The sequence below is a fragment of the Acartia tonsa genome, chromosome 8 (assembly GCF_053477335.1).
Source record: "Acartia tonsa isolate MP-2025a chromosome 8, ASM5347733v1, whole genome shotgun sequence".
NCBI lineage: Eukaryota > Metazoa > Arthropoda > Copepoda > Calanoida > Acartiidae > Acartia > Acartia tonsa.
Genome location: NC_137267.1, coordinates 24,834,668 through 24,849,575, shown reverse-complemented (window position 1 = coordinate 24,849,575; position 14,908 = coordinate 24,834,668). Strand labels below are relative to the sequence as shown.

Below are 14,908 nucleotides of genomic sequence, written 5' to 3'. Positions count from 1 at the left end.
CTTTATAATACTTTTTTAACATACCCGAATCAACGAACCATTACAGATTTCATTTTGGGACTTTCCTTCTAGGGGCTTATGGAGCAAGAGACCCCCAAAACACAAAAATATGAGTACTGGGCTTATTTTTGAAGATATCGACCTGATTTTTTTTTATAATACTTTTTTAACTTAACCAAATTAACGAACCATTACAGATTTCATTTTGGGACTTTCCTCTTAGGGGCTTTTGGAGCAAGAGACCCCCAAAACACAAAAATATGAGTACTGGGCTTATTTTTGAAGATATCAACCTGCTTTTTTTATATAAAAATAATATTTAAACATAACCGAATCTACGAACCATTACAGATTTCATTTTAAGACTTTCCTTCTAGGGGCTTGTGGAGCAAGAGACCCCCAAAAATCATAAAAATATGAGTTGTGGGCTTCTTTTTTAAGATATCAACCTGATTTTTTATATAAAAATACTATTTTAACATAACCGAATCTACGAACCATTACAGATTTCATTTTGGGACTTTCCTTCTACGGGCTTGTGGAGCAAAAGACCCCAAAAACACTAAAAATATGAGTTCTGAGCTTATTTTTTAAGATATCAACCTGATTTTTAAAAAATAATACTGTTTTAACATAACTAAATTAAGAAAACATTACAGATTTCATTTTGGGACTTTCCTTCTAGGGGCTAGTGAAGCAAAGATTCCAAAACCACTAAAAATATGAGTTCTGAGCTTATTTTTAAAGATATCAACCTGATCTTTTTAAAATAATACTTTTTTAACATAACCGAACTAAGAAACCATTCAGGATTTCATTTTGGGACTTTCCTTCTAGGGGCTTGTGGGGCAAAAGACCCCCAAAACACTAAAAATATGAGTTCTGAGCTTATTTTTAAAGATAACCTGAGAACTCAATTTATTTTGTTTTGGAGGTGTTTTACCCTACTTCCCCTAAAAGGAAAGTGCCAAAATAAAATTATTAGTGGCTACCTAGTTCAAACATGTGAAAAAAGTTTTCATGAAAAAAATCAGCTCAATATCTCTAAAAATATTTTTTGGGGGTCTTTTGCCCCACTAGCTTCTAGAAGGAAATTCCCAAAATGAAATCTGTAATGGTTTCTTAGTTCGGTTATGTTAAAAAAAGTGTTCCTAAAAAAATCAGGTTGATATATTTAAAAATAAGGTCAGAACTCATATTTTTAGTGTTTTGGGGGTCTTTTGCTCCACAAGCCCCTAGAAGGAAAGTCCCAAAATGAAATCTATAATGGTTCGTAGATTCGGTTATGTTAAAATAGTATTTTTATATAAAAAATCAGGTTGATATCTTTAAAAATAAGCTCAAAACTCATCTTTTTAGTGTTTTTGGGGTCTTTTGCTCCACAAGCCCGTAGAAGGAAAGTCCCAAAATGAAATCTGTAATGGTTCGTAGATTCGGTTATGTTAAAATAGTATTTTTTTATTATATAAAAAAAAGGTTGATATCTTAAAAGAGAAGCCCACAACTCATATTTTTATGATTTTTGGGGGTCTCTTGCTCCACAAGCCCCTAGAAGGAAAGTCCCAAAATGAAATCTTTAATGGTTCGTAGATTCGGTTATGTTTAAATATTATTTTTATATAAAAAAAGCAGGTTGATATCTTCAAAAAAAAGCCCAGTACTCATATTTTTGTGTTTTGGGGGTCTCTTGCTCCAAAAGCCCCTAAGAGGAAAGTCCCAAAATGAAATCTGTAATGGTTCGTTGATTCGGTTAAGTTAAAAAAGTATTATAAAAAAAAATCAGGTCGATATCTTCAAAAATAAGCCCAGTACTCATATTTTTGTGTTTTGGGGGTCTCTTGCTCCACAAGCCCCTAGAAGGAAAGTCCCAAAATGAAATCTGTAATGGTTCGTTGATTCGGGTATGTTAAAAAAGTATTATAAAGAAAAAATCAGGTCGATATCTTTAAAAATAAGGTCAGAACTCGTATTTTTAGTGTTTTGGGGGGTCTTTTGCTCCACAAGCCCCTAGAAGGAAAGTACCGAAATTCAATTTTCAAAGAAATACGTGTATATCAAGTCATATAAGAGAGCCTACAAAAAGAATTAGGTTGATAACTTTAAAAACAAGCCCATACGACCCTCCCAAACATTGGTACTGAATTTCATTTCCTATAAATGTACAAACTTCCCCCCCCCCCCCTTATTACACATATTGTATAAATGATAAAAGTGATACAAAAGCGAAGTCCACTTTAATAAGTGGGCGAAAACCTTTTTCGAAAATTGGACAAATAAGACAAATATTAAAGAGTTGAATCATGTCAAGATAAAATATCTTTACCTGGAAACATCTGGAGATTGTTAGATATTGGGTAGTTAGGATACTCTGTCTCAGACAAATACTGCCTGCTGTCAATGTTTTCAATGAAGATAGAGAAATATTATAACCTAGTTGGATAAGATCTTTTAAATTTTATGAAATTAAAGATTTGGTTCTGTTTTTCATAATATAAACAACAGAGATATCATAATCAAGAGATAAAAGACATTAAAAAATATGTATCTTAAATTATAGTAGGTTATTACCGATTTTGATTACGAGATTTATAAATACTTATCCCTACCTTTGTAAATACAAGTATTATGTATGTACTTTGTAAATAATCATTTTTAATCAAAGATGATACAATATAATTTCTTCATCACATACCTACTATTATAAAAGTTTCTATTTTCAATGGTTTAAGTTAAATATAATAAAATATATTTAAAAAGATCCTTTCCTTCTGACAAACACATAAGATGAAGATTTACAGCTACTAATTCTGGATTCATGCTTTCAGTAAATCTAAAAAAAAAATATTTTGGGAGATAAAATTAAAGAAAGCATGAAGAAGTTTCCTATAACATACTAAAAACAATAGACATTTTTTTCTATATTTCAACAGACAAACTGATAGACAATGATACTAACTTGATTTTGTGTTTATTTTGTTCTATTATTTTCAGCCAAAAGGGGACTATCCACGAACCAGAGCAAGTGATTCTAAGCATCTTCCAGCATTGACCCATAGTATTTTTTTAGTGAATATACTAGGTTTATGTTTAATATTTTCTTTATCGACTAAAAAGTTAGGTTTCACCATGGTTTTATATGAAAAAAACTTTGAAATGTAAAGCAATTTTTAAAGCAATATCATCAAATGCTTTGTTGAGTTCAAAGGACAAAATAAAATAACACTGCAGAAAAGCATCAAATGTTGTAAATTGCAAAAGTACATTAATTAAACTGTTTACAAGTTACCAACCCTTTTTCTAAATATACAATTTTAATCACAATAATATACTTTTGTGTCAAAGCTTTTAAACAACAGTTTGAACTCATCAAAACATTCGATGATATTGCACCAAACAATGCTTAACATTTCAAAGTTTTTTTTCATATAAAACCATGGTGAAACCTAACTTTTTAGTCGATAAAGCAAATATTAAACATACACCTATTATATTTACTAAAAAAATACTATGGGTCAATGCTGGAAGATGCTTAGAATCACTTGCTCTTGTTCGTGGATAGTCCCCTTTTATGAAAATGAGATTTAAACCAGGAAGTGAGGAGATATTTGGCTGTTTCACTAGTCGAGTCCCAAAAGTTTTACCTAATAACTTTTGATTCTTTGGAAAAGGATTAGTACAATAATTTTAGTACTTTAAGAATTACAAAAACCTAAATTTTTGTGAAACAGACACAATAGGTAGAATGTTTTACTTTTCTATCTCACTCTGGGTTTAATTGCTTTATTTAAGTTTGTTTTACTTCTAAACAAGAAAAAACTAATTTCCTTTTTTCTATAGAAGAATAGTACATTTAGACATGCACCAGGGATACATAATTAGAAAAACAAATATAGCGTTTTTTTCTTTTTCATAAAGGGTAAAATTAGAAAAGCTATTTAGGTACTTGCTTACATGTGGTAGACTGGAGCACCGAAAACCCCCCCCCCCGCTTAGTTTTGACAAAAATCAAAAATAAGGGGGGGGGGTAGTTTTTTAATGTCTGGAAAACGGCAAGGAGGCAAAAAGCACCGCAAGGCAAAGAATTAACCCCCCCCTTAATTTTGAAGAAAATCAAAAATAAGGGGGGGGTAGTTTTTTCACTGTACAACACGCCAGAAAGTTGAGTGAGGTAAATCAAGTAAATCCAGTATACCAGAGGGGAAACCTTATTACGAGATATTCATGTTTTGGGGCGTAATTTCCTTATTTATTGACTTTGGCCAGTAAAAGGTTTTAATTTTGCGCAAAATTAAAACCTTTTACTGGCCAAAGTCAATAAATAAGGAAATTATGCCCCAAAACATGAATATCCCTGTAATAAGGTTTCCCCTCTGGTATACTGGATTTTCTTGATTTACCTCACTCAACTTTCTGGCGTGAAAAAACTACCCCCCCCTTATTTTTGATTTTCTTCAAAATTAAGGGGGGGGTTAATTCTTTGCCTTGCGGTGCTTTTTTCCTCCTTGCCGTTTTCCAGACATTAAAAAACTACCCCCCCCTTATTTTTGATTTTTGTCAAAACTAAGCGGGGGGGGGGGGTTTTCGGTGCTCCGGTCTTCACATGTAAGCAAGCACCGCTATTTAATTTCTATATCACTTTACAAAATTTTGTTTAATACAAAATAGTGTGGCCAGATTGTTTCGCCATGGCGTTACTAATGATCCTTTTAGGAAATTGTCCATATGGACTTCCTAGGTATATTTTATATTACAAAAAATTATTTTTACTTATTTTGTAAACTTCATTACTTTAGACATTTTAATATCCTCGGAAACGCTCTGCAACGAAGAGTCCTTTTATTTCTAGAATTTAAGTCATAATTCCGTAGTAAAGATAAATCTGCATTAGAATTATTTTTCTACCAATCAAGGATAGCAAAATTATTCAGTTTGAAAGCTAAGTTTTTAAATTTATCTTCACCTAATATATATAAATTACAATATTTTAAAAATGCTCACCTAAAATGTGTGAACCTAGCCCTGATATTCTTATTTAGAATATCCGCTGCACTGTGGTCACTAGAAGTGAAGACTATGGGACGCTTTGTAGCTGCGCAGATTTTACTCACTGCTGCATAGAATCCTGAATAAAGAAAGATTTTAAAAATGCTTACTTTTCGACATTATGTGATTTTTTTAAACAAGGCTTCCTCTCCTATTGACGTAACATTTTTTTGTAATAGCACAGATAATCTAATATCAGCGTATGTCTGTCCGACCTGTAATACGTACAAAAATAAAAGTATCATTACCCCATTTCTTTTTTTTATGTCATATCACCTGAAGTATCTGTTGGATAGCGAAAAAGCTTTTTTCTCATCAACAACCAGAGAAAAGGGAATGTGATTCTGACTAACAATTCAAATTGAAAATTTCCCCTCAACCCCCTTCCCTTTTCTCCTGTTCTTACATACTTCCCTTTCAGTTACACCAAAAAAACAAGTTTTACTCCAACAAAATATTTAATTTTCAGCCATTTCTAATGGAAGTAATTGGATGAATAGCAGACCATGATCAACAACTAAAAATGACAAAATAATAAAATGTTCTTAACATACTGTAAATTCTATTCTAACCTTGCAGCTAATGAACCTGGAGGCCTATCCTGAAACTTGGGAAAATTCATCATATGAGAATGTTTTTATCTTTTATTACCTATCATCTCAGTCCAAAGATAAAGCCAATAGTTAACTCACTGTTTACGCAAATGTGTTAAAACTCCCCCCCCCCCTCTTTATCAGCCATTGTCATATCCCGTTAGATCACTGATTCTAACCTGTTTAAGAGTTTTACAAATTACCTGTATCTAAATCTTCAAAAACTACGTCCACATCTTCAAACAAGATAAGAGCTTTCCTGAAAAGTTTAGTTTTAATATATTTCCTTTATACATTTGTATAGAAAAACTGTGAAAAATTCAATAGAAATTCAGCTTTCTTCAAAAATTTCATCATTCAACCCACGATAAACAAAATCAAACCCATTCCAGGGCTTATGGTGCTTTTCCTAAAAAGTATTTTACCAGAAATGTAAAAGTTCTTTATAATTGATCTAACAGATTAACAAACCTCAAACTACTTTTGCTGTTAGATTTTAATAACCTCTCTGACCTGTATTTATCACTGGGTTTACTATTGCTTGAATCTGATGAATTTAATGTTGCTGCCGCAGCAGAAGCTGGTTTGAAAAAGTTGAGTTTAGGCTGATTGGAAGCCACCTGCTGGGACTGGGTCGCCTCCAGTAACATAGAAGTAACCTGATAATATAAGAATATATTCTAGTGACCAGGATCTATCAGACCCAAAGCACCTGCGCAAGAGAGGGCCTACTTCTTAACAAAATTAACCAAACCTTTACTTTGGAAGTTATTTTTTAGAACCAATAGTCAAGTTTACTTCTTAATTTCACTTGGATTTTTTGAAAAGCGTGATAAAAGGTCCCAATTTCTTATCGATTGTCATATGGCTTTAGGTCAGTTTATGGTGAAGTAGAAGTGTGTAAACTGTAAAGCAAACTAGATTTCACCTGTTTTCCAGTTCTGCAGGACGATGCATTGACCTCCAACACATGGAGACCTAACTCTTCAGCTATACCGTAAACAGCGGATGATTTCCCGTTTCCAGGTGGTCCTGTTTTTATACATGCATTAATTTTTGCCACAATTCTTAATTTTTATCCTTATATAAAAGTAACAGGTTCTTTGTCTTTGGATGCTGAACCGATTTGATTTTCATAGGCCGTGTAACTTCTCACAGGTCCTGGCGAGGTTTATAACCCCCCTCCCAACACATTATTTGCCACAAGAGGTCGCTAATGTAAATACTACTTTATTGCATAGGATGGATGTATTTAAATTAATATTGATATACGAGATATAAATTCTGCCCTCTCCCCCGGCCCCCACCCTTTCCCTATCTTTTTTTATGATTAAAATGAATGCATAATTTCCTGTGACAAGTGCACAAGTCCCCGCCAACTCACTACATTCATCAAATTCACTATCACTGAAAAAAACAAAATCAAAGGAACCAATTGATGAATCCTGTAAATATTTTAGACTTAAGCTTTTATGGGTATAAAACAACTTTTTAGCTTAGAAGTGATACAATTAAAACTATTATAATAGCATATGCATAACTTTTTTCCCAAGTAGTTAAGGAATGAAAAAAAACTACAAACCAGTGAGGGAACAGTACACTTACAGCATGACCCTCAAAAAAGTATTTTTAAGCATCTGCAGCCCTTATTTCTCAATGAATTATAAAAAAAATGCATATGTCCTTGTTCTCCATAGTATTCCACATAAGTAGATATAAAAATATTTTTTTTACCTCCATTAACACCGGAGATTTTTAGAGCTAAAGTTTTGAAAAAGTGACTGAGAAAAAGAATTTTTTTTTGTTTCTCTTATTTTTTGGATGGTTATATTATTTATTTCTGGCAACTGAATAATGAGACACAAAGAAAAACAAGTTAACTAATTATTTCTTTTTTATTCCACCAAAAAATATAAATTTTTAATGGCAAAAAATACTACTGAATGAATTGATTATTTGCAAATTTTAGGTTATTTATTAATCCTTATTTGAGAAAAGGATTAATTATGACAGTTGCTCCGCCTACTTTTCTGACATCTCAATAATTTAATAGGGGGTTAATTAAGCTTTTTAGACAAAAAAATCATTATGTTTTAATTTTATTTTCTTCATAACTTTTTTGTTATTAAAGTTAGGATTTTGAAACAAAAACAATTTTCCTGCTATATCCATAAAGATTTATTTGGTTTTTTAATCTTAAAAAATTTTGCCTAATAAGTAAGTTTTTCAAAATATCATTAAACTAAAAAGACTCAAAAAATATGTGTAAAAAAATGCTTTTTACTCAAAAACTAAATTTTTTATTTCATTTTTGTATAAAGTTTCTGCTAGTAACAAAAATAAAAGGATTTCTACCTTAATTTTGCTAAAAAAGTCGTTTCATGTTAAAAGTTACTTTTTCCTCAGTCACTTTTTCAAAACTTTAGCTCTAAAAATCTCCGGTGTTAATGGAGGTAAAAAAAATATTTTTATATCTACTTATGTGGAATACTATGGAGAACAAGGACATATGCATTTTTTTATAATTCATTGAGAAATAAGGGCTGCAGATGCTTAAAAATACTTTTTTGAGGGTCATGCTGTATATTTTACCTGGTAGCACTGCTACTCTGACTTCCTCTATTAAGTTTACTCTGTGACCAGGAGGAAAGCCAGTCTCTGAGTTTCACAGCCTCGTCTTGATTTAGAATCAAATCTTCAGCACATCTTTAAAAAAAATAATTCATTTTCAAGTATTGCTGCGAAACCAATTAATATTGGGTGGATAAGAACCGGTTGTCAGACATAATAAAAAATAATGCATAGCATCGTATTATGTCCAGTTTTCTACGAAAGTAATAAAAAATGGTTTTAATCTTATAATCGAACATTTTTCGAAGGATATTTTTAAAAGAGGGAAATGTTTTTTTTCGTATATTGTATAAAGATTCCTTTACAATTCAACAAAAAAAATCCTCAAAGTAATAAAAATCAACTTAATAAAATGCTTTGTTCATCAGTTTATAAGAATTTTCTACTTATGGATGTTTTCATCCCAGTTTCTTAGTTTTGGAATATAAAAGGTACCTTGGCCTATATTTGTTGGTCCAAGCCTCGGAAGAAATTAAATCATTTCTATATTCTATTTCTAGCTCCGCTTCTTTGGATCTTCTTTTCCTCCTTAATATTTTATTCTTAATAATGATTAAGTTATTCTAAAAAGTTTTTTTTAAATATAATCATTTATGCAACTATTCAGTATCCGAGTAGCCAAACAAATTTAAGATTTTACTTACTTTTTCAATGGTTTAGTTTGTTCCTGTTGGTTTTGTTCAGATTTAAACTCCTTGGAATCAGAAACCAGCTTAGAATGCAATATTCTACGGAATAACTTGTTGATAGGGTAACTAGCAACGATACTCTCGTGTGCAGATGCACTTCCTTGTTTGTCCTCATGTGTGGAGTGATTACTGCTTTCAGATTTCAGGTTTGCCACACAGTGTCTGTTGTAATATGATGGTTTATTAAAGAAATTATACTAATGACAATAAGTAGCACACAATAAAAATAAACAGTTGTAATGCACAGTAATAGAAAACACTTAGGTAGGCAACTTGTGTTTAAAAAAGAAACAGAATGTCTGAAGCTTTAGATATCGCTTACCGGTCGACCGATTATAGTGAAGCTTTGTATATATCATGAGAAGGTTTTCAACTATTTTGGGGGAGGATAACTCCACTCTCCCAGGAAAAATCGTCAGAAAAAACCCTAATCGTGGAAGATGCGCCAATAAAAATAGGTTTGATTTGATATAGAAAAAAAAAAGGTTTGAAATGTGGAAAAGTTTTTGAATACATTAGAATATCAAGAATTGGGTAATCGTTTACTTCCGCATATTAACATATCCGCAAAATATTTCTAATTCGCAATAAGGTATAAGGGAGTTTCATGATGAAAGTGATGCAAATGGAATACGGATTTATTATAACTAGGATCTTACGTCTGATTACAATGTACTCTAATCATGGTTGGCAATCCGTAACTGAATCCGGGATCCGCCCAATTTTTGGCCAATTTTGGAATCCGAATCCGGAATCCGTTTTTTAATAGCGGATTCAGATTCTTAATTGGTAGGCTAAAATTACCGTCTTGAGTTTTTTTCTTTCTACTCCCCCTTTTTGAAGGCAAAGATTATCATCATTATATATAATATCTTTAATAATCTGGTTCGATTCTCGGAAGTGAATTATAGAAAACACCAAGAACATTAAGTTTTAGGACATATGTATGTAGCACTTAAATTTTTCAATTTTTTAAAAAAGCCTTTTAAAACATTGCTAGAATCCGGAAACCGCCAAAAATAAGAATCCGGATTCCGAAGGAATCCGACATTTTTTTTGACGGATTCTTGTAAGAATCCGAATCCGGTCCAAAAATTTAACGGATTGCCATCCCTAACTCTAATAAAGAGAAACTTGTAGCTGGCTAAAATAACGATCCCCCCATACACCCCCTTCCTACTAAATAAAAGAACTGAACTATAGATGATTTCTATGTTAGCCATCTAAATTGACGATAATGTTATCCCTGTAATATTAACGGATATTCTACACTACATCCATTTTAAATGAATTTCTATTGATTTCGATGATATGATGCGATAAATGTTCGGAAGTTTTGACACACCTTTAAAGTTATTCTGTCTACCACTGTCTTGGATACAAGTGCAATTATTTCCATACCAATGCAATTTAAAGTGTACAAATGAACATAAAATTTTGGTTACTTTTAGTAGTAAAGGGATAGAACTGCTTTATATCATTTTTCTGAAATGCATTTCATACGACTATCCCTTTCAATATTTATTTTGATTGATGAGCAAAATTGTTAATACCTATCAAAACGAATGAAGTTATTAATATAGAAATGCTTCTATAAATGTAAACTTGGCCCAATCTAGCTAGAATTTACCTAAAAATGCAGATAGGGCAAATAAATATTAATGGTAATCAGAAATGTTAATCTGACTTAAGAAAAATTAAGTAAGTAAAAAATAAAAATTCACAGAGTATTTTTAGTAGCTAATTTTGTATTTCCTAACGTACGGATAATCATAGTTATAGAGCTGTTACACTCCATATAAATGTAAATGAGCCATCATTCCTAATCTGACTAGGATTTAACTTCTCAACTTGTATTTGTTCCAATCTTTGTCTGGGTGTGCATGCATCCAGAAACTGTCCACTAAAACTTCCTTCGTATATCTAAAATAAAAGTAAAATCAAAAGTATTCAGAGAAAAGAATACCTATTCATAAAATTATCAGTTTTCATACAAACTTAGTTTGAAATAAAGTGTAAAAAATACAAATTATTCTTCTAAAAAGAGGCAGGATGTTTTTTTTTTGTCTGCTTGATTATACTGAATGAATTTTATCGCCGATAGAACAATATGATTCTCATTTGTAGTGTAGCTTCTTAAAGGTTGAAGTTATTTTTTTACTTCCTTCCTCCAAAGGGAAATAGCCTCCAGAGGTAAAGGGGCGGCCGGTCACCCTTTCACCAATCAAAACATCACAATACAAAAATTGTTTTGATGCTGTTATTTTTGGATGGAGGAAAAGTTAATAACACAACAAATCATTTTCAGATTAAATGTCCTTATAAAAGATGTGATTGGTTCCCGTATAGATAGACTTTACAACCAACATAAGCTTAAATCAAAAAACTTGCAAGCTCACAACTTTTAAACCTTATTTGCTTCATTCTAACATAAAAAAAGATAATTTTTCTGAAAAAAAAGAGGTAGGAGGTGGCAGTTATCATTATTTTGGTTAAAGTTACCAGTGTGAATAAATGATGCATGTAATTCGATTAAGATTAAATCATTTGTCATGTGGGCTAAATATCTAGGTATTTGCTACAATGATCAGAGATAATCAAGAACTGTCATTTAATAACTTATGTAATTTGGACAATGATTGTGACTCGGGTAAGCTTGTCCAAGATGATTAAGGGACCACCCATCTCTAAAAATGATCACGGGGAGGAGGTTCCCCCCTTTATCCCGCCTTGTGCACGTATGTTTCTACCTATTAGTTTTGATAAAAAATTTACAAATCAACTATGGTAAGTTGGGAATTCATTAACCAGGGAGGATTCAGCGAAAAAAAGTAATCGTTAAAGATCTTAAAATAATTCTGTGTATTTCACGTGACAAAATCATTAACCCCCCCCCCCCCTCCTCGATCATATTGTTATGTTATACTATTTGTCACTGTACGGACACACAAATATGTCTGACAATATTATCTAGAATATTTCCAATAAAACTTTTTACTTTTTTCTTTCCATGTATACATGTGCTGAAACTAAGGAAAAATATATTTTTATTAGGAGAGAAATAAAGAATAATTGAGAAAAAGTTTAGGTAACAAAAATTAATTATGCAAATAGAAATAGGAAATATGTGGATATATTGGCAAAGGAACATTTGTGGTCATTTTAGCTTGCTAATGTGAACCTCATTTATTGGTCAGTTCGTTCATCTAGTAAGAGAGGAGGGAATGAGGCAAGGGAAGGGGTATCCTATTTTAACTAACTACAAACATCACATCACATTGTTTTTTCGCAAAATAGTTTTGAAGTTTTATAACCACGTTTTCTTATTCGGTGACTCAAAAACTTTTAATACTTTAATTCAATTTTAATCGGTTGTTTCATTAAGTTTAGTGTCAAAACGCCTCGACCAATAATTTTAATCTACAGAAGGCGTATTTTGTTTACCACCATAGAAGATAAAAATCAGTTTATTGTCTATTGTCGTTGTCAAATTTCAAAATTGAAACTAACCTTTAAAGATTGTTCTGGTATGATTTTATGGGACTTGAGCTGTTCTGACAGGTTCCAGAGAGGAGTCGAGTCAATTTGTTGCACGTGGGAGACCTTAATTACAAGAAATAAGATGACTTTACAATCAAAACTTCCATGTGTGTGAACATATGAAGAAAAACAATGCGTAGAACAAAAAATATTTTAAAGTTTCAGCCAAAAAAATATAATACCATAAGAGGAATGAATAAAATAAGCCTAACCAGTTATTACGGTCAAAAAGGCATCCTATTAATAATCTTTAAAAAATTTATTGGATTGCCCTCTTAAAAGTAATAAAACGGTTTTCTAATGAACAGAATTTATGCAGCTATCTTGTAATCAAAGTACATGTCTAGTAAGTTTAGAAACATTCTGGAAAGCTAAAAATCCATACATAGCTTCCTGGAAAAAAGGTATTAGGAAGCCCACTTGAAATAAATATCTAAAATCTATATATCTAGATCTTAGCCGTTATAAGAAGCAGCCATTTACCGGCTTTCGATACAAATTTTCCTTTAAATAAATCCCCTACCATCTAATGAAATATTGATGTAGATGCGCAGTGAAAAACCTTAAAAATGCATGATGTTTAATTTTCCTCGTAATTGCTGTTTATATAAAAGCTCTCTATCTATCTGCTGAACCTTAGGGAAAACAGCATCGTGTAGGTGCAGCTCCTCTACAATTGCTTGTGACAGTTGGTTTCTGCACTGGTCTGGGGCTGAGGACATTAGGAAGGCACGTCTAGCTGCCACCTGTTATACATCATAAAATAACATAATCCATTTATAGTATGAAATCAACCTATAACATGACTAGTGCTTTGCTTAACTATAGCTTTAATGTTGAGCTAAGGAAAAAAAATAGGGCAATACGAGCAAATGGTTGAAATATCCCGCTAAAAAATATCAGTCTAAGACCAAAAACAAGTACAATGGAAATAAATTGTGAAAAATTATATTAATTTTTATACACCCAGAAATATTATGCCATTCCTTTTCGGGGTCTTCAGCTGGCTTCTTCTTTGACACAAATATCGAGGCTAGTTTAGCTGGCGGCTGCTTTTTCTTGCCAGCTGAAGAAGCCTTTGACGGCTTTTCTTCATCACTGTCCACTCCATCACTAATTTCAGCCTCTGAGGAATCTTCTTCGTTTGATGATCCTTAATTTGTAAGATATTCATAAAGAAACTCTTACCATCATGGCAAGGTGATTTAAAAACTTAAGGGCTGGTCAATATCATCCAATAACTATATGGAAGAATTTCCTTTGTAAACAAAACATTAAAAAGATTTTGAGTAGAAACAGGGGTGTATATTCTGCAAGGGATTCTCATTTGCTATGAAAATCTTAACAAGAAATCAGGGGTGTATATTCTGCACAAGATTTATTTTTTTTCCCCTGCTACAAAAGGGGGGGGGGGGGGAAATGTGGTGACTCGTGCCACGACATACCAGCAATTTTATTTTGGGTGCTACTCCCTTAGTTTTAGAGATAATTGGGTGAAATCTTTTGGGCTGGGTCACTAATTACCCCAACTAGAGGTATCTTTCAAAAAAAACGGCGGCGGGTCCGCCGCTCCCGCCGTTCGCCGCCATTTTCCGCCGCCGCCAAAAAAAATTTTTTTATTGCATTTCTCGCCGATTTAGGCAATTTGGAATCATTTGAGACCATGTTATTTTTTTCAAAAATTTTTCCCCTTATAACCAACCCTGCGGGGGGACAGTCATTTTTTTCAAATTCTCGTTTATCAAGGTGTATCTTAAATTCAGTGCCTCTCCTAAGCTTTTAAAGATATTGAGACAAAACCTTTTGAGGTAGATCAGTAAAAAATATTTGAATAAAAAATGGCGGCGGTACCGCCGCTCCCGCCGTCCACCGCCATTTTCCGCCGCCGCCGCCAAAATTTTTTTTATTGCATTTCTCGCCGAATTAGGCAATTTGGAATCATTTGAGACCATGTTATTTTTTTCAAAAATTTTTCCCCTTACAAGCCGTTCTGTGGGCGGTGGAAAATGGCGGTGGATGGCGGGAGCGGCGGTATCGCCGCCATTTTTTTATTCAAATATTTTTTTGCTGATCTACCTCAAAAGATTTTGTTTCAATATCTTTAAAAGCTTAGGAGAGGCACTGAATTTAAGATATACCTTAATAAACGAGAATTTGAAAAAAATGACCGAGTCCCCCTGCAGGGTTGGTTATAAGGGGAAAAATTTTTGAAAAAAATAACATGGTCTCAAATGATTCCAAATTGCCTAATTCGGCGAGAAATGCAATAAAAAAAATTTTGGCGGCGGCGGCGGAAAATGGCGGTGGACGGCGGGAGCGGCGGTACCGCCGCCATTTTTTATTCAAATATTTTTTACTGATTTACCTCAAAAGGTTTTGTCTCAATATCTTTAAAAGCTTAGGAGAGGCACT

General features: G+C 32.6%; 1 protein-coding gene across 1 annotated transcript in view; it reads right to left on the bottom strand.

Annotated features, from left to right (window-relative positions):
* Positions 1-14,908, bottom strand: part of elg1 (enhanced level of genomic instability 1) — a 39,504-nt gene that overhangs the window by 16,775 nt on the left and 7,821 nt on the right. The window contains exons 14-27 of the mRNA XM_080169655.1: positions 13,485-13,649; positions 13,132-13,244; positions 12,467-12,559; positions 10,781-10,879; positions 8,912-9,120; positions 8,703-8,795; positions 8,229-8,342; positions 6,992-7,043; positions 6,565-6,672; positions 6,150-6,295; positions 5,840-5,895; positions 4,999-5,122; positions 2,768-2,830; positions 2,324-2,432 (exon numbers count right to left, since the gene is read on the bottom strand). Of these exons, the coding sequence (XP_080025781.1) occupies positions 2,324-2,432; positions 2,768-2,830; positions 4,999-5,122; positions 5,840-5,895; positions 6,150-6,295; positions 6,565-6,672; positions 6,992-7,043; positions 8,229-8,342; positions 8,703-8,795; positions 8,912-9,120; positions 10,781-10,879; positions 12,467-12,559; positions 13,132-13,244; positions 13,485-13,649 (1,544 nt within the window). The remainder of the gene's footprint in view (positions 1-2,323; positions 2,433-2,767; positions 2,831-4,998; positions 5,123-5,839; positions 5,896-6,149; positions 6,296-6,564; positions 6,673-6,991; positions 7,044-8,228; positions 8,343-8,702; positions 8,796-8,911; positions 9,121-10,780; positions 10,880-12,466; positions 12,560-13,131; positions 13,245-13,484; positions 13,650-14,908) is intronic.